Raw genomic sequence first — 20,799 nt, 5'->3', positions numbered from 1 at the left:
GCTGTGGTCTTCCACTACTAACGGGTGGGAGCGAAAGCTGATTTTCCCTTGTTGCTGGTTATATGCAGTGAAAGGGAAGGAGATGAAAACAGTTGGGAGTCAGAAAGAACCAACAGGAAAGAGGGTAAACAACCTGGACATTCTCTGCCTCTGCATCCCTTGCCTCTAATCCATACCCTCATCCAAACTGGATGTTTCTTCGTTTGGAAGGAACACTTAAAACATTTGAATGTACAGCCAGCTTTAGGGTGGGGCACTGGTAAGAGTTATATTTTAGATTTAGGGTGAGTCTCCCACTTACTGAATGATATTTTAGCTAGACTGACAAGAACCTGAGTTCAAGTATGTCAGGGCATTTATCAGCTGACGAAATGAAGTTTCAGACAAGCTCAACAAACTTTTGTTGAATAAATGAATGAGCAAATATTATAATCCAGTGAGAGACAAAGTCAGTTAAACTTCATTTATTATAAAGAGCTTAATTCTTCTGTGTTTTACAGAGGCTCATTGGCTAGTCTTCTTCAACTGCAATAATTATGAAAATACACATTTAAGAGTGATGTAAAAACTGGGGCTGGGGATTTAGCTCAGTGGCATAAGTGCCTGCCTTGCAAGCAGGCAGTCATGAGTTCGATCCCTGGTACCGATAAAAAGGAAAAAGACAAAAAAAAGAGGGATGTAAAAACTATTTATTTAAGCTACCAACTAGTATGATGCATTTTTTGTTTCACATCAGCTCAGTACATAATTCTAATGAATAAAATTGTCCATCTGCATGTGAAGGACATTACCTATGTGAGGAAACAATTTAATATCTATGTAACACTATGAAAGACAAAACAAAACAGTGGGCTGTGGAATACTCAATTTGTCGTTTGTCTTAGTCTTTGCAAGGCTGTTTTGTTGTTGTTGCCATTGTTGTATTGTTTTGTTTTGGTACCAGCAATCGAACTCAGGATCTCATGCTTGCCGAGTAGGAACTGTCCCACTTAGATAAATCCCTGGTCCTTGCAAGGCTGTTTTGAATGTGCCCAGTGTTATCAACATAAGCACTGAATTAAAATAAATAAATAAATAAATAAATAAATACATAAAAAAAATAAAAAGCTTTCTGAGGAAAGTGAGCCTCTGTAACTATACAATTTTAGCTACTCACTTTGCAGAGTCCTTGACATACCTGAATTTCTCTCAGATCTTTGTCATGAAGATTCTGAAGGGGATCAATGAAGTTCTGCTTCACTTCCATATCCAGTGAGTCTTTCACCTCTGAAAGCTCTCTCATGGCCTCCCCTACCTCACCAAGTGCTGGACCTAGAGGGAGAGAATGAAGCTCTCACCTTAAAGAACAGACTGGATACATTTACAACAAAAAGGCCTCCGCAGATGGAAACACAGCGGTTACATTCAGATGCTGAAGACAACACAGACAAGAGGAAATACACAACACCCCCAAGAACAGTTAAACAGCTCATTCTGGGAACCAAACTCAATGCCCCTCCAAGAAGGAATGTCCTTATTATCAATGTAATGTTTTCTGTTTCTTTTAAAAATAATTTGATACGCTCTCTGCCCTCTCTTATAAAAACAAGCTCACATTAATATAGGACCAGTTTCAGGCCACTGTGTTTAGCAGGACCAAATCCTAGGAATAAAGACCAAGGTTCAATCAAGGAGGATAATCATTTTCATGAGAGAATGAAGATAAAAGATGTTTAGTGTTGTAACAATGTCAGAGGCCTGGGAGTAAAGGAGTAAAGCATGTCTCACCTGCAGCATGGCATTAGGGAGCATAAATGGATCAGCAAAGGTCTATGAGAAAATGTAGCAGGCTGCTGTAACAGTGACTGCTCATTCTGCCTCACACCCATTTCCTGCCAACACATCCAACAGAAGGTGCAGGGGAATCTGGGGTATCAGCCAAAGCTGGCATAAGGGCTGGGAGTTCATCAGGGAAAAGGAAAAAAAACCTAAGATAAATCACCTTAAAAATAATGAAGCAATTTTAAAAACAAGTATTGGGCCCAAATGTGTAAGATCTAAAATCAGGATTTAAATACAGAATAATTTCACTAGCCTTCTACAGGGTTTCTTCCCAGCACTACGATCCCAACGGATAACCAAACAAATTATAACGTTAGAAAGCACTTGTTACCAAAATTGCATTCCTCTCCAAGTTCCCTTCCGAATTTCAGCATGGCCTCTGCAAGCAATGCCTCTGCCTGTGGGTAGCCGGGTCCCTTCTCCTGGCCACGGATTTTTGACATGGTGTTGATCATGCTGAGCTTAGCTCTGGAGGCTGAAAGCAAATAAACATCAGGCTCTCAAAGTAGGCATTTTGATACAGCGGAAGTAGGGTTGGCTGGAGATCCTGACTTCAAACCTGTTCAACTACAGAAAATCACGCATTCACTTTCCTTAGTCGCCTAATTTTGTAGTTTGTGGACACTGGCATACTTATCACCCTAAATGCTGCTTTTTCTTAAAATCATAAGAGGAACCGAAAGAAACATTGTCTCAATGAGGCAAGATTAGGTACCATATCCATTTTCCCTTTCCTACGCTCTATTAATTGTGGCCTCAGCAGTGACTCTGTGGTACTGGGTGCCTCTAAGAGACCATCAGGTAAACTCATAAATTATGTGATGACCTCTAAGTTTTATTCTAACTTTATATCCCCATTCTAGGAATCAATGGCTTTAAGTAAGGAATCAATAGTAAATTTGCAGTGTTCCTGCCATGTACTACTTACACCACATATAAAATAGAACTATTTTCAAAGTTGTCTTTCAACTAAAATTATGACCATAAATAGACCCATGAAGAACAAAAATGCTGATTTCATTACAAAGATTTAATTCTTCTTCTTGGACATACCTGCATTTGAAACTTAAGTTTTGTGTCCCAAAAGTAGCATTTCAATTTCTTTTTTGCTTTTTTTGAAGATGCCACAAAATCGTTACAGTTTAGTGGAAGAAAGTACTTTAATAATAAGTTGTTAAGGCCTATCACTTAATTGAGCTGGATATCTGGGTTCCTCCGGTTCATTATTTGAGTTTGGACTATAATTAATCCAGGCTGTGCCCATGATTCCATGTGCATGATGAACCACCCCTCAATAGAATCACAGCTAAAGGTAGTTTTAGCATTCATTGGCTGTAATTTGATCTTGAATATATAGTTCAAATACACTTTTATTTAAACTTTGGGCCTTAAAAACTTGGACTGGAGATAAGAGTATCAGGAGAGAGAGCCCCCAAGCTCACCTGAAATAATTTAAAATAAGACAATTTGGGCCCCTGGTTTTACAAAGTTTATAAGGAATTTTGGGTAAAGTCTATTTTAAAAGCAACTAGAATAAAGTCTAAATACTAAGTGCCATGGGGCAAGACTACAGATTCACAGAAATGGCACACTGTCCAGCCTGTGGAGATAGGACCCTAAAAGGGTTCCTGGACAGAAGTATCATCCAGCTTAGGACCATATGATATGTACCAGCTGGGAAACATAAAATTCACTTTTTTTTCTTCATTTTTCAAAGAAAAGTATTTAAAAATTAAAAAGGTTTCTCATAATCATCCTTTGGTTTTCTCTCTTGTGGTACTGAAGACTAAACCCCAGGGATGCACTAAGCCCACGTACATTACTCTTATTCATTCACTCACTCATTTGTTTTTCAATTTTGAGACGTCTCACTAAGTTATCCAGGCTGGCTTTGAACTTGCAGTCCTGTCTCAGACTCCCAGGGTTCTGTGATTTTAGGAGTCATGCCCCACCTTACTATACTCACACAATTTTGAGGAGACAGTTATTAGAGTTTAACTGCAAAACTTTTTCTTCACTTAGCTGTATTCAAGATCCAAGAAACACACAGAGCCTGTCCTCAGTGCTCACAGCGTAGTGAGGAGTCAGACAGACAGAGGCAAGAGTTACAAATCATAGTATCATAGCTATTATGCACAAGATGCCAAGGGAAAAGTAAAAATAGCACATATAAATAAGCAAACATCAGATAATCAGAAGTGACAGCAGGACAGGATAGGAAGGGGGAAAAAGTAAATGGAGAAAAAAGAAAACTAATGAAACCACACATAATGGTTAACCCTTCAAATATTGTTCAAATGTTGTTTGGACAATATTTTACATCTTAAAAATATATTCTTTCCATGAAATCTGGCTATCAGTTTGTACTTATATCTTTGATCTGTTAAGAATGGTCTTTTGTAAGCAATCTTTTTTTTTTGTGGGGGGGGTACCGGGGACTGAACTCATGATTTCACGTTTGCCGAGCAGGCACTTACGTCACTTAACTAACCCCTGACTTTGTAAGCAGTCTTAAACAATAATATGCTATAGCTGACTTTCAAATTCTTCATTTTAAATGTCATTCATATAAAAGAACTATTCCTCTATAAAGCATTTAAAAACATTTTAGATACATTATAAATCTTTATGAAGAAAGTCATATTCTATTAGTTTATATATTTATTCAAATAATTTAAACAAACTATTGACTCACATATTTGAAGAGTCTGATATTTACCACAAATTCATCATATTTTTATTAAGAAGCCTGGGTTAGTGAAACTTCTTTGTTCGGGAAAAATATCATTAGTTCTCTAAATTACTTTGTCTGTAAATATTATGACAACTGTTTAAGAATGATTTTCTAAAGACGTACTTTAAGAAACAGAGTGGGCTAGAAAATACAAATATAAGGCATTCAAATTCCTATAGTATACTCTCAGCCTGAATTGTTTTATCAAATTGTATGTGACCATGGAGATTTAAATCTTTTCTCTTCTGTAAGGATCTGATTCCTCTTCTTCAAACCATATTTTTCTCCACACAATATATATATATATATATATATATAGATAGATAGATATAGATATAGATATATATAGATATATTGATCTATGTATAGAGTTCTATATAGATAGATCAATAGATATTTCACTATATATACTGTTAAAATCTCTGAATATGCTTCATCTTTACTTTCCCATCATCACTACCCTAGTTCAATTGGTTTACTGAAGAAACAGCCTCCCAGTAACAATCTTTCCTTGGTCCATGAGAGCAGGACCCTGGTGGGTTGATCCATTTCTCCTAGTGAGGACCAGCATAAAGCTATGCACATAGGATATGTCCGATATTTCCACTAAAGGCATGAAGCAAGAGTAGTTATCTTGGAAAACACAATGAATAACAGTGGTATGCAGACAGACTGCTCACATGCTTTGGCTCAGGTGGCTGAAAGCCTCCTGAAGCATAACAGGGCATAAGAACTAGAATTTTTTTCCTTTGGTTGAAAAGTAACAACTAAATGGGATACTTGGGAGTGGAGTGGGGACTGAACCCAGATCCTGCTGATGTCAGGACTCCATTACAGTCACTGTACATCTTGTGAGGTGATCACTCATCCGTTGATATAACTACAATGCAGGCAGTGTCTCTGAAGGGTTCATATATTGAGTAGTTGGACCCAGGTTGGCATGACTGTGAGATGACAGAACCTTTGGGAGCTGGAGCCTGTAGGAGATCCTTAGGTCGCTGGGGGTGTGCCCTCCAAGGTAACTGTAGTGCTTGGTGTGTATGTCTGCATCTCTCTTTGCTCTAGTTCGAGAACCAGCCATTTGCTCCTACATATGCTCCTACTATGATTAGCTCCATTCACTCCCTCAACAGAGGACAAACTAGTGGGGGCCACTCAATGTTGCAGCCTGAGAATCCAAAAGTTTTAGCTAAATAAATCTCTCTTTACTTCACAAGTAACATGTGTCAAGTATTTCATTATAGTATTGCTAAGCTGACCTACCAATCTATGCTAACCATTTGTCTCCCAAAGAACTTGCAGCCAGATTTGTAACCTCTGGGCAGAGAACTGGGAAGCAGTTGTCTGAGAAATTCAATTGTTGTGAGAGAAAAGATGCAGAGATGTTCATAGTTGGAAGCATTCAGTGCTATAACTCCAAGTTGATCGTCCTAGAAGGAAGCCCCATCTATCTACAAACAGCTTCACTGTCTTATATCTAAATGGGACAGCCACTATCACCAGAAAAACAAAACTTTTAGGATGAGAAAATAACAATCTTGTAATATTATCAAGTATCTAAGATATTTTATTGACAAAACAAACAGAAAAAACTTAGAAACTTTAAATTCAAATAAAATATAAATTTTAAAAATCAACAAAAGTAGACATGATATAAGGGCCAATCTTTCAAAAGAGAAGAAAAAATTTATAGACAAACATATAAATAAATAAATAGAAAAGAAAGTACAAAATCATAATTAGTCCAGGAGATCTAGTAGCTAAATAATTAAATTTCCAGATAGCAAGGGTGCAGAAATAGAAGGGAAATAAAACATTTTACAAATTCAAGAAAAGACTGCAGAACTAATGGACAATGTTTATAAGATAAAAATGTCCACTGAATGTCTAGCACAATGCTCCTCTCTGAGGATGACCAATAAAATTTCAGAACCCTCAAAACAAAGAAAGTTCCTAAAACTCTTCAGAAAGGAAAAACACACAGGAGAGCTTTTAAGTCTTCTTTTTTCCACAAGATAATTCAAGAGGAATTCTTCAAAAATACAAGTACAAATCAAAAAAGTGATAGACATGAAATCTATAAAATAGGGATCTAAGGCAAGGAAACAGCAAAGAGAATTCCTAATATGAAAGCAAAAGTAGATATCAAGACAGTCCTTGTGCGGGGGCATCAAGGATAAACACAGCTGACACTACCCATAATCTCGCAGAGCACACAGCTCTGTGAGACGTAAGCTCCCAGGGAGCTGTATACTATGCCTCAACAGGACAATGCCAAAGTAATGCTCCCCAAGTGGGATCTTGGCCCCACCTCTGTACACCACTTTATAATGTACCTCTTATTGACCTCTTTTTCTCTATCTCCCTCACAGGGTTTTAAGGAATCACCTCCCTAACCTACCTCTTGTTATTAAATTATGTTCCAGAGCTGCATCTGAGAAAATAATTTCAGGAAACAGCTGATCCAGAGTGCTGCATCAGGCAGCTCTCTGATAAACACTTGAAATGTTTATATATGTTAATAAGAAATTCATGTATGTGGTAGAGGGTAGCTGAAAGAATTAATGAAAGGTACACATATACACAAATAAGAAAACAACAATTAAGATTGTTTTTGTCACTTTCTTGTAACTCGGACAAAATAATTGTCACTGGGGTAAAATAGTTGATATTGCAACCTAAAGGAAGGATGGTTTACTTTGGCTCACGGTTTCAGAGGTTTCAGTCATGATTGGCAGGTTGAAACACTGAAACAGCAAGATGGAAGGTCCTATGTGGAGGAAAATGGCTTGCAGCATGGCAGCCAGGATGCAGACAGAGAGAGGAGGAGCCAGGAAGGTAGGTACAGTACAGTCTTCCATATCATGCTTCCCAATGACCTACCTCTAAGTAGACCTAACTTCTTAATGTCTCAGCAAGTCAGCTACAGCACCCCATAATTCAGTCAAACTCAAAGAGCCATATCTATGAAAGCATGAGACTTTGGGGGAACATTTTCTAAACAAATGATGACAAACCTTTTAGAGTTTTCAGTGATAATGAATAGCCTGCTGTGCCATGTATACCATGGGTTTACCACCACTGTTCCAAATCATAACAAAGATAAAGAACAATGCCAGGAAAACAAAAAGGTATATAAGAAAGAAAATACAATGGTTTCATTTTCCATGTTTCAGGTTTCTACACACTTTAAAAAAACATACAAATTAAAATACTGAATAAAAATGATGGCATAAACATATTTGAAACATGATACAACAGAAATATGTAGAAGAATGAGAAGACAGCAAAATTTGATTTTTGAGGCATGCTACTGGCACAAAAACAGACATGTTAATCAGTGAGACAAATACAGGACACTGGAACATCCCACACACATTCAGCTATTTGATATTTGACAATGGGCCCAAAAACATTCATTGAAATAATACGGCCTATTCAACAAATAGTGTAGGGAAAATTGGCTATTTGCAGAAGGTTGGAACTTCATCTGTATCTTGCTCAACGTACCGAATGAAAATAAAAATGTATCAAAGATCAAAATATTAAGATGGAAACAGTGCACCTACTGAAAGGTAAAGTAGGTAAAACACTTTAAGTCATAGGTGTACACAAGCATTTTCTGAACAGAACTAAGCAAGAAATAAGCTCTGCCTCTACATTAAAAGATGTAATAATTTACAGGGAAGTGAAAGAGATCCACACCTGATGATGTAAGGCAGAATGTGGTTCATATTCTGGCTGACCTATAATGTGTTTACATCACAGAGAAGAGGCCAACAATTCCATCTAAAACAGGAAGGCTAATAAAATAAGTGGCACACGAGCTGGGCTTTCTGGAAGAGTAACTACAAAGCAAGAAAGTCGGAAATGCTCACTTTAAGAATCTGGAGAATGTGAGGACACTACATGAAACAGACCCAGCAAATGTTCACAGGATGAAGAGTCACAGAACTCTCAAACACTGCAGGTGCAAGAACTAACTGGTAGAACATTCTGGACAGTAACTTTACAATACTGACTGAACAGCCATATACTAATGACCCTGTAATTCCACTTCTAGGTATATATCCAATAGTAATATATACATAATAACATACTTACAAAAATGTGCTATTCAAAATAGCTGGAGAACAGAAACATCTAGATGTTTATTGTTGTTAAATAGAGAAATAAACTGTGCTGTTTGCATGAGGAAATAATAAGCAGCTGTGAGAATGAAAGAAGTGCAACTTCACACAATAATAACAAATAGACAGTTGAACAAAGGAATCCAGATCATAAGAGTACTTTTATATGATTCTCTGTGAGTAAACTTCTAAAACAGACATGAGTGTATAATGTGATGATCAGGCCTGCTTGTATTCACAAGGAGGTTTCTAGATTCCTGATAGTGTTCAGTTTCTTGAATGAGGTACTTCTAAACAGGAGTATCAGTTATAATAAGTCATTGAGCAGTACAATTATGATTTGTAAACTGTACTTTTTGTATGCTATAGGTCAATTTAAAAACCTAATGTCAGTATTCCACTCCCAGAGATCTTGACAGAATATGGTCTGGACATCAGCAGTTTTTAAAATCTCCTAGGACAGTGGTGCCAAACCTATGGCAGGCACATGGCAGTGGGCTTTCTTTTTTTTTTTTTTTTTATTTAAAGAAAAGGAAACAAAAAAATACATGGAGATAAAAAAGGGTAGAAATAATAGAAAATTACAGAAAAACAAACGGTAAGAAATCGCTGGTTGATAAGTTACATATTGTCATCTTAGAAATAGCTGTTCAGGTTACAAAATTAAAGTATTTAGAATGACATTCAAAAAGTGACACTACAAACAGTTCTGCTCAATGATCGAACAAAAACTCAGTAATATGGTTATCAGTCCTACACACTTGTTTTACATCTCAGAGAGGGTAAGATTAAACATATCAAAACAGAACAAAACAGTTAAAAAAAACAATTTAAAGAAATACAGATTTCAAAGCAAGTCCACTGGAGATCTTCACTGTCTATCTAACTGTCTCGTTTGTTACAAATAGTTGTCCCCATCTTCACCCACTTTATATACTTATTGCATATTATAGAACTAATCAAATCATTACTAGATGATGAAAGCTTTTTAGGTCTTCAAGATCCAACATCAGGGAAGACAATAATAACTACCATCGCATCTCTCATTCTCTTCGTGGTAGCCGTCCCCATCTCTACATATGCTGAAATTGAACTCAAGAGACCAGACCAATGTCATTCTAATCAGCGAACAATAGTATTGCTAAAATTTATATCATAATGCTACAAAATTAGCATTGGGTTTCTTAGTGTCTCTTCTTCAGAGTATCTGTTCATTACATCTTGCATTATATAATCTGTTCCCATAAATAATTTAAAAAAAAAAAACTCATGTGTGAATTTCTACATATATATCTATCCTCTCTGTATTATAGGGAAAACCAAGTCGTAACAAGACAGCAAAACAAATTCCTAGAAAAACATGCAATGGATAAGACATATAAGACCAATATAGGTGATCTTCCGTAGTTACTATGTTTTCTCTTGTTATTTTCAATAGATTTATCCACAACATCGGCTTAATATAGTTAAAAATAGTATTACCTATTTTTATAAAAACACAACTCTGAGTTTTAAGTAGCATCTAATGCAAGTCTGGGACTCTACAGAAACAATTTAACTTAATCTTCATTAACAGTTCTGTTGGGCTGGTTATATTATTTTTGTTTGTTGAAAGGTGGAAGGGCTGTATCCATGAGTACATCTGGTTGAGAGAGGCTAAAATACCTACTTAAATTTGTAGTTACTAAGAGGGAAAAACAGATTCAGACTATTATGTCTGAGTCATTCTAAAATCTATCAAATTTTTTAAAGGCTTAAAGTTGCAAGGGGAAATACCCAACTCTCTAAAAGACTAAAAAAAATATTAAAACACTTTGTCAAAAGGTATTTTAACAGTGACTTTTAACCTTGTGTGTATCAAAATTACTTAGAATTGTTCTTAACAGCTTGGATATGGTGATCCAATAACCATCTTGATTTATAGAGTATTCACCAGGTCAGATCACAGAACATGCCTCCAAAGATACTCCATGCAGTCATGAGCAACATGATCTTGGAAGCATGTTAGAATCACCTGCAAAACTTTAAAATTGTTGATATCCATATCACAAGCTTCAAGACTGCAAATGTATCCAGCAAGTTTCCCCTCCCAAGCAATGGAATTCCACACTACCCTAGGATGTTTAGGCATCTGAAATATATTCAAACTAAACTCCAGATTTCCACCATCTCCCCCACTTGATGCTCCTACAGTACCACCAATATTAATGAAAAAACTCCACCCATTTTTCTAATCACTCGTGCCCTGTATTATGTAGTCATCTCTGATATCTTTGTCTCACATTCCATAGGAGTGTCAGTTCTGTCAGTTCTACATTCAAACATATTCCAAATCAGACCTCTTCTGGTCCAAGATACTATCACCTTTAGATTATTGCATATTCTAATACTGTCTTCCCTGATTATACTCTTATTCCCTATCATCTCTTCTCCAAAAAGGAGTCAGCGTGGTCTCATTCACTGTTAAGTCATGATAATGCCACCATTCTCCTCAAAACCCTGTAACACATTCTCATGTTGCTTAGGAGACACACTCAAATCTCAACAATGATGATGAGGTCCTATGCGCTCAGACTCTTGGTTCATGTCCCTCCTGCCAGGGCTCTTTGTTGTTCCCTGAACACACCCAGAGAACCATCTTCCTAAACCCAGTCCCTTTGTATCTCCCTTACTTTTCACATTTCTTCACTATAGTAATTACCACTTGACACTGAGTTTTATTCAGTGTTAATCTTGCTTTAGGAGAGCAGGGGCTTTGTTTCATTCACTGATATGTGTCCGTGGCTTAAAATATTGCCTCAGAATAAACATGGCAGAGAACTGAAAAACTTGAATGGGTTTCATCATTCCAGAATGAATAAACCCAAAGCTACTGTAAGTATTATAAATAGTGTTTGCATAGTACCTAGAACTGTGTATGGCACATGTTTTCTATGGATTTTGCTCCAAAGAACAATGATGCCAAAAGATGAGGTGCTCCTTTTTCAAAGGAAAAAGAGAAGGCTAATATCTTTTTTTCGGTTTCATTTTTAAAATCAAAGACTGTAATAAACGGGATGTCTGCAGCTCTAGAAATCAGCACCACTGTGGAACAGGAAGCTGCAATGGAGAGTCCTGGCACATTCATGAACACAGGATAGAGTGGGGAGGGGACCAGGGATGGTAAAAATGAGCACTTACTGCTAGAGGGACAAGAACAAGGGGTGTATCTGCCCTTCTGTACCTATCTCCCTTTCCACCCTAAGTGATTGGAACAAGAATTATGACACAATAGAGTGTCAGGGAAAGAGCATTTGTAATTTTTTTTAAAAAACTGCAACCTACTTTGTACAGCTACATTATGCTTCTTTCTTCAATTAAAATTTCAAGTAAGAAAACATATTAACAGGGCATCTGCCTGTCACAACAGGGAGGAATAAAATTCAACCTCCATTCTTAGGCTACATAATGAAAGCAGTTGACCCTTGCAGGCAGAGCAGATGGCCATAGAATACCAAGTCATATCTTGTTGCTCCCGTTGTCAGGAGAAAGCTAGCGGATTCTACATCTACTAGGGAACACTGAAGATCTGGATGTTTTCACTGATTTTAGAAACTTATTTTTTGCCACTGTTATCTGCCTCACAGAAGTCAAATCTTATTGCTCAAAAGAGCAGAAATCTTTACCAGGTCAATGCTGAATGATTTGTACTGTTATTAATAAATGCTACTATCTGGTCCAAAAACTTAGAAAAAACTTAAAACAAAGACCACATTGCATTCTACAACTATCATTTCATAAATGTTTCCTATAAATAGTTTATATACATCATCTCCTTTAATCTTTGAAGTAACACATGCGACAGATTTGATTTCTCCATTTTATACATAAGAAAAATGAAGCACAGAAAAATAATGTCACTTGCCCCAGGAAATATAACAAAAAGCTAAAACAGATTTAAATCATAGTTATCTCTCCTTGCCTTCACCAGTTCTTACAGATGTATTATACCTTCACTAAACTAGGTCAAATTAGGGCTTATCACAGCAAAATGCAAAGCTTCAGCTATATTTACACTTGTTAGGTGTTTTAAAATGCAGGTGTTTTGAAATGAGGAAATGTAACCACCCAGTAGACAGAATGAATGTTACACTATATTTCGGGATACTGGAAGCCCTTCTGCCAACATGACCTGGTGCAAATTCTATGAAGACAATTAGAGTTAACAGCCACTGAACTGAAATAATCACAAACAGCTAAAAATCCACTTACCTCTTTATCACCAGTCAAAAGATAAAAGGTTAATTTTGGGATAGACCAATAATATTGACAAATGGACTAAGAAATAAAGAATATTAAATTACTAAAATCAGAAATTAAATGGGGATATGACTAGTGATTCTACAGAAAAAAAAAAAAGCAATGGTACATTGCTTCATGAACTTAATTTGTTCTGATCTTAGAAAGATGGCCATATACCTGTTTTGTGGGAAAGGTGGTGGTGGGCATGTTTGCCACCTCATCTTTTGTTGCAAACAAAAGCAAAATTTTGGCAAATGCTTCTGTTTGTGAAACAAATTGTTTATAAACAGAGCTTTGATGAACTGAGGTGCTACTGTATTACGAAGGTATTGTGATTACTTGTGTACCAAATTTATTTGGATAACCTAAATGAAATGGACAAACTCTTAGAAACAGAAAGCAGACCAAGAGTAACTCACAAACAGAAAATCGAGCATATGTTTAGTCTGAATCAGCAAACAAAAGCTAACAAAGTCCTGGATCTCTCGGTTTCATTAGTTAATTCTACTAACTATCCAAAGGACATGTTCTCAAACTTTCTCAAAAACTGAAGAAGAAGGAACACTTTCTAACCCATTCTGTGAGGATAACATTAACCTGACCCCAAAACCAAACAACTACTACTATAGGTATCAGGATATGAAGAAAGCTCTGTATCAATATTCTTTACAAAAATTCACTTAAAAAGTCTCAACAAAATACTAGTAAACCAAGCTCATCAGCTTATTAAAAGGATTATAAAGCACACCTAGGTAGGTTTTTTTCCTGGAATGGAAAGATGGTTTGGGATATGAAAAATTATCAGTATGATACGCCATATAAAAATGAAGCTTTAAAATGTATGACCATCTCAACTGATGCAGAAAATGTATTTGACAAAGTTCAAAGCCTTTTCATGATTAAAAAAAAACACTCAAAAAACTAGAATTAGAAGAGAACTATCTCAAAATAATAAGGCCACGTATGAAAACTCCACAGAAAATGTTATACTTGGTGATGAAGATTCATAGCTTTTTCTCTAAGACTAAAAACAAGGCAAAGATGTCCACTTCTGTTTGACACAGAGATTATACCTGGAACTTCTGGGAATAAAAAGGACTCCAAATTGGGCATAAAGAAATATAATCATCTACCTGACATTATATACTCTTTTATGTTAAAAAAATTAAAGGTTCATGTGGTGAGTTGATAACTGGTGCTCAGCTTGTAATACCAGCTGAACTCAATCAGCATGGTGCTGAGTGTGGATGGCACTAATACAACGAAGCAATCCCTATGAAAATTTTCAATTTTTTTTTGCTACAAAAGAAGACAAAGCAAAAACGATGATACAGAATTTCAAAAGAAAGTATTAAGGGATTAACAATGGTCAAGGCATTGCATATTGTTGTTTTCAAAATAGCTCAGATTAACAGATATGCGAATAAAAAAATGATCAATGAAAGTATAAACCATTCTTTTTGTTAACACAGGATAGTATAATTATCTATCTTACACACACACACACATTATATCTCTATCTATTATCTTCTCTCCTTCTTTTCTCCTCTTTTCCATTCCTTCCTTCCCTTTGTAGCCATTTCCTTCCCTTTCACTTTCACAGTAGCTACTGTACATTCTGGATCCCACTAACTCCTTCAGTTTTTATACTAGGGAGACAACACTATGTTCATTATTGTTAGTTTTAACCACTTCACCCTTGAGCATGATCTCAACTTGTATCCATTACCTACATGAGCTCTGAGACTATCTTATTTATAGCATATTTTCTTATCCATTCTGTGGCATTTGGGCAAGCTACGTCTGTTTTTTTTTTTGGTTGTTGTTTTTTTTTTTTTTTCTGGTTCTCTGTTGCATGAAGTATTGTTTTCTCTCATTTGACTTTCAGTCTATGAATTTCCTTTTGAGTTAAATGTGTTTAGGTTTTGTTTTGTTTTATTTTGATACTGGGGACTGAACTCATGACCTCATATTTGCCAAGCAGGCACTTATGCCACTGAGCTAAAGCCCCTAAACGTGTTCTTGTATACCATATATTTATGGATCTTGTGTCTTGGTCCACTTTGCCCGTGCTTCTTTTTATTGGCAAATTGAGGCCATCTATGTCATAATTGACATATACTGGCTTATCTCTGCCATGCTTCCTGCTGTTGGCTCCCTACTTTTCCCCTCCATTCAATTGCTTGCCCCAACTCAGCGATCCTTGTCTGCTGCTGTTCTAGAACTGTGGTCATCTTTATCTCTCTCTAGAATATCCTTCAGTATTCTTTGTAGGGTTATTTTGGTGATCATGAATTTGGCTGTTTTTTGTCATGGAAGTATCTTACTTCCCCACCAATCTTGAAAGATAGTTTTGCAGGGTACATCAATCTCAGATTGAAGTTGTTTTCTTCCTGGACTTGAAATACTTCACTCCAAGTTCTTCTTGACTGGATGATTCATGTTGAGAAGTCTGTTGTGATTCTGATGGGTTTTCCTTAATAAGTGACTTGTTTATTTTCTCTAACAGTCTTTAATATTCTGTTCTTATACTGAATTTCTGGGATGTTGATTATTATATGTCTGGGTTTAGATTTACTTTGGTTATGGCTATCTGGCTTGGTTAGTTAGATTTCTATATGCCTCACTTATCTGTATGCCAGGTCTTTTTCCCATGTTTGGAAAGTTTTCTGCTATTACTTTTGTAAAAAAAAATTATGTCATATTTTTTCTTTGTACTGTCATGCAACCATTGAATCATTTTCTGGTTCCTTTTATTTTTAAAAAAATCTTTCCTTTCATGATTGTTAGTTGCAATCCTGCCTTCAAGGTTTGAAAGTCTATCTTCAGCTGCATTCAAGTGGTTTTGCCAGCTTTCAGTGGAGTTTTTAATTTCCTGAATATCACTTTGAATCTGTCCCATGCATTCTAATTCTTTCCTGTGTTGTTCAAGCAAAGTTCCCATCATTTTCCTATACTCGTTTTTTTCTATGTCTTCTTTACATATGCTAAGCAATTCTTTCTTTATGTTTGCCATTTCTTCTTTTACCTAAGATACTATTTCTAGTCTGATTTCTTTTACAGCCTCATGAAGCTGTTTCTTGACTTCAGTTGCCATCATTTCACATGTGAGACTTCTAATTTATTCTTACCTGTGTCTCCTGGACTTCTTCTGTGTGGACTGGAGGTCTGAGTTTGCCTTTTACTCCTTTGTCTTGACATTTTCTTGTGTTCCTCTGGATGAGCTGGTTGTGGGGTCCCAGGCACTTCCCACACTGGCTGCCCATCCAAGGTGTAGATGAAAGGGTCAGGCACCTGAGTTTCTCTGAACCTAGTTTCCCAGGGAGGCAGTGAGATGTCAAGCAGGCTTCTCCAGTCCATCACAGCTACACCAAGGCTTCCCTGATGGTTGTGGGCATGAGGGATCAGGACTGCTTCTTCCCCAACGCTCTGGATACTGACAGGAAAGATTCCGATAGTGACTATTGGCATGAGAGGGGATAGTTGAATGCTTCTCCTGGCCCATACTGGCTTTTTTTGGGAGGGCCTCTAAAGCAGGCAAATGCAGGTGTGGTTGGCTGCTCCTCAGAGCCTAAACTGACTACCTGTGAGAGGGTCTCTAACGGCAGCCAACAGAAGCACAGGATCATGGTTGGCTTCTCCTGGCCCACTCAACAATTTTTTTTTTTTTTTTTAGAAATAGAAAATTTTACCCTGAAATTCCTATGGAATCTCATGGGACTTCAAACGGATAAATCAATCTTTAAAAAGAACAAAGTGAGAAAATTCATACTTGCTGATTTCAAATGTACTACAAAGATACTTTAATCAAAACGGAATGTAATTTAGTCTGGTTTGGATAGTTAAAAAGAATCCCTGGGGCTGGGGATTTAGCTCAGTGACATAAGCACCTGCCTGGCAAGTGCAAGGTCATGAGTTCAATCCCTGGTACCAAAAAAAAAAAAAAAAAAAAAAAGAATCCCTGATGCTAACTAATGTATAAAGAAATAGCTTTATTTGGCTTCAGGTTCTGATGATCAGAAAGTCCAAACAGCACAGTGCTGGTGTTCTGGCAAAGGCCTCACTCCCAACACCTTGCCTTACAACATGTCAGAGACACAGAAAGAAAAATGATAAGCAGAAGTAGCATGTGTACAAACTAAGAAGCAGGAGACCAGGGAGGACATAAACTCATTCTTGTAACAATCCACTCTCACACAAACTAATCTGGACCTCCAAGAACTGTATTAATCATGGGAACCCCCAGAATTTAGTCATTACTTAAAGGCCAACTATCTGAATCTCATTTCATAGGGGGCTAAGCTTAGTTTCCAATCTATGAATCTGTGAAAGACATACTCAAATCACATCCAAACCACAGTAGGGTGGTACTGGCATAAAAGCAAGCACACACTAAGGGAAGAGAATAAAGAGCCCAGGAATAAACCTCACGCATACATTTTGACAAAGGGACAAAGACCACTCCAGGGAAAGGGCAGTCTTTTCAACACAGGATGCTAGGAAAACTAGATGTATACGTGGTGGAGGCTGTACAAAATTAAGGGTTTTGACTCTGTTTAAATAGCATATACAAAAATTAACTGCAAATGGATAAAAGACATCAAAGTATAAATTCATCAAAATATTGCAAAGGCATCATGATTTCTTAATGAAAGCATCAAAGTGACAGGCAACAATATAAAAAAAATAAACTTAATGAATTTTTTAAAATTTTGGATATTATAAAATACCATAAGCAGTAAAACAGAAGCCCATAAAGACAGCATTTTCAAATCATATCTAATAAGGAGTTAATACAGAAAATATAAAAAGGACTTTTAACTAAATGTCAAAAGCAAAAAAACCAAGCAATCTGAAAAAGGGCAATGATTTAAGAAACATTTTTCTATAGAATATTCAAAATAAAATGGCAATAACCATATGAAAAGATGCTTAATATCACTAATTACTAAGGATGTGCAAATCAAACTACAATGACATATCACCCTATTCAGACGACTACCATCATAAAATCAACAATAACAGCAACAACAGAATCAAAGGTAACCCAGGAAATAAGTCCTGGTCAGGAGGTACAGTGATTGCGGTGCTTACATATTTTTAGTATATGTGCTGCCGAAGTAAGCACCTTTTTTTTTTTTTTTTTTTTTTTTTTTGGGTACTGAGGATCAAACTCACAACCTCACATTCACTAGGCAGGCACTTATGCCACTGAGCTAAATTCCCAGCCCAATGCTTACACATTTTATTGAGGAAAGGAACTAGTGTAACTATTGTGGGAAACAGTGAGGCAATTCCTTAAAAAATTAAAAACAAAATTATCATGTGAGTCAACAATTGTATTTTGGATTATACAGTATATCCACAAGATTTGTAAGCAGGGTCTCAAAAACATACCTACATTCAAGTATGAAGTAGCATTACTTTCAATGGCTAAAATGTAGAACTATCCAAAAGTCCATCAACAGATGAAAATGTATTCAAAATGCAGTGTATATATATCCAATAGAATACTACTCAGTCTTTAAAAATAAAAGTCTGACATATATACCATGAATAAACCTTAAAGACATAAGGCTGAGTGATGTTCTATCGCAAAAAGCCCATCATAAAAAAGGCAAAGGCTGTATGAGCTCCTATATAAGATACTTTTAGCAGTCAAAATCATAGTGATATAAAATAAAATAGTAGTTGCAAAGAGCTACAGAGAAAAGGGAATGAGGCACTATGATTTAACAAGAACATGGTTTGCCTTTTACAAATGAATTAAGGAAACATTATAGGGATGATCACATGATATTACGAATGCATTTTTCAGCACTGCAATGGTTAATATAAATTTTACTATATATATTTCACTACAATAAAAATTTTTAGAAACATTATTTAACTAAATTTTTACAGTCTACTACAGCAACTACAATTGAAGTACAAGTATAAATTCTCAAAATTATACTAAATCAGATTTGGAGCGAAATACTTACACAAAATATATGTAATAAGTAACAGATGAGCAAATATGTCGTATTAGCAGCATATGATGACTACTTACAATGGCCTCATTTTCCTATATTAAATCTCAGAACATCTATAAATCTGAAATGTAGCTCCAGGCACTGAAAGTAACGGGCTCTCTTGCCTTGCATGGAAACAATTACTAAATAATCCAAAAGATTTTTATGGTAATGAAAATTACGGTAAATTTACTCAAATTAATGAAACTTGCCTTGAAGTTAAACATTATAAGGGATTGAGGAAAAGGAAGATAACTCTGGTGCAGAACTAAGCCTCTCTCAGCCCAATTCTCTCTGAGGTAACACTTACGCCTTCCTTATGCCTATGAGTGACACACAGCAGGGGAGGCATTTTACAATAATTGGCTATAGTAGTCAGCAGCTGTAAGAACTCAGGATGGAGCAGCAAGTATTTCCCACCTCAGGATGCGGCACTGCAAGGCATCAACGCAAATCTCACAGCATGCCCTGGAAAGCAGGCAACCATGTCCCAGAAGCACACAACAGATTATGCAATCTGAAGACATACACAGACTTCAGTGTACTCATATCATGAGCTTTTGCTTCCTCAGGTTTCCAGATTAAACAAGAGGGTGGCACTTGATACTATGACATTGTTGGAGAGTCTATAGTGGAACTTTCCTCAAAGGACCTGGCTTACAGAGAAATTACTGAGTAGCCACCTGATTGCTGGCTAGTTACCTTTACATTCTAGATACCCCAAGCCCCAGTTCTCAGACATTAGGCCCTGTCCTTGGGCGTTTACAACAGAGAAGCTGCTTCTTTGAAGTATTATTTCCCACACTCCAGTCTGTGAAGACAGTTTCGTATGATCTAACGTGAAGATCAGGGTGTCATCCCATCAACTGTGTTATAGAAGGACTGTGTCAAGGAAGCACGGGAGCGGTGTGTGTCTGATTCCATGACCTTATGTATATCCATATGTGCTGGTTAGAAGCAAATCAAAGGCTCTACTCAGTCAAATGAAGAAATTATACAAGGATCTGAATTGCTTCATTCCAAGACTGAAGGTATGTTCATATTTTATAGTATTTGACAGTGAAAAAAAATTAACTTTGCTAATACACATATCTCAATGCATGTTTTGGTTCTTCTGTTGAATGAACTTGGGAAAAATAATATTATCAGTCACCTTCAGTTTTCTCATCTAAAGCAGAACAACTATTTTCTAGGTCTATAAATATAAATGGTTTGTCATTAGGCTCATTCACTCAAATGAATATATACTGTATGAGATTATACTCATCCACACTTTTCCAAAAGCAATTAACTGTGAAACACATTAACTGTGTATGACACCAGGCAGGTTTAACAAAGATAGTCACAGTTCTGATCTTGGCCTGTATATGTCTGCAGATAATGACTCTACCTGAAAGATCTGCCACTCCTAGAGGACAGAGGTTATAGGTTAAACATGTTTTACCTGATTTGATTCATTTACTCAACAAATTAAGCAACTGCTAAACACCAAACCCTGTGCTACCCATTAGGTATTTAAAATTGAACAAAACAGGCACAGTTGTTGTCTTTGGTGAGTTTATTACACGGTGTGAAGGATAAACAACATTTATTCAGTAAATATTTATGGTGGACATTTTGCTGTACTAAGGATATGGCTTGTTAAGTAACAAGACAGCTTGCCACTCATAGGGAGATTCCATTCTAAATGGGAGATGGAAGTGATGAACAGATAATAAAAAGATGAAATAAATTCAAGCAATGATAGGAATAACAAAAGAGAACATAAGAAAAGTGGGGACAGGGTGTTTTACAGAGTGGATAGGGATGGACCACACAC

At 36.4% G+C, this 20,799-nt stretch overlaps 1 protein-coding gene across 2 annotated transcripts in view; it reads right to left on the bottom strand.

The window, feature by feature from the left end:
- Sh3gl2 (SH3 domain containing GRB2 like 2, endophilin A1) overlaps positions 1 to 20,799 on the bottom strand; it is a 196,036-nt gene that overhangs the window by 7,872 nt on the left and 167,365 nt on the right. For both annotated transcript variants that reach the window (XM_063251652.1, XM_063251657.1), the window contains exons 4-5: positions 2,153 to 2,296; positions 1,178 to 1,311 (exon numbers count right to left, since the gene is read on the bottom strand). In XM_063251652.1, the coding sequence (XP_063107722.1) occupies positions 1,178 to 1,311; positions 2,153 to 2,296 (278 nt within the window). The remainder of the gene's footprint in view (positions 1 to 1,177; positions 1,312 to 2,152; positions 2,297 to 20,799) is intronic.

Source organism: Cavia porcellus, unplaced genomic scaffold, assembly GCF_034190915.1.
Source record: "Cavia porcellus strain 051 isolate PalLab524CR breed Dunkin Hartley unplaced genomic scaffold, mCavPor4.1 scaffold_1, whole genome shotgun sequence".
In the NCBI taxonomy this organism is placed as follows: Eukaryota; Metazoa; Chordata; class Mammalia; order Rodentia; family Caviidae; genus Cavia; species Cavia porcellus.
This window is presented reverse-complemented; position numbering and strand designations above follow the sequence as displayed.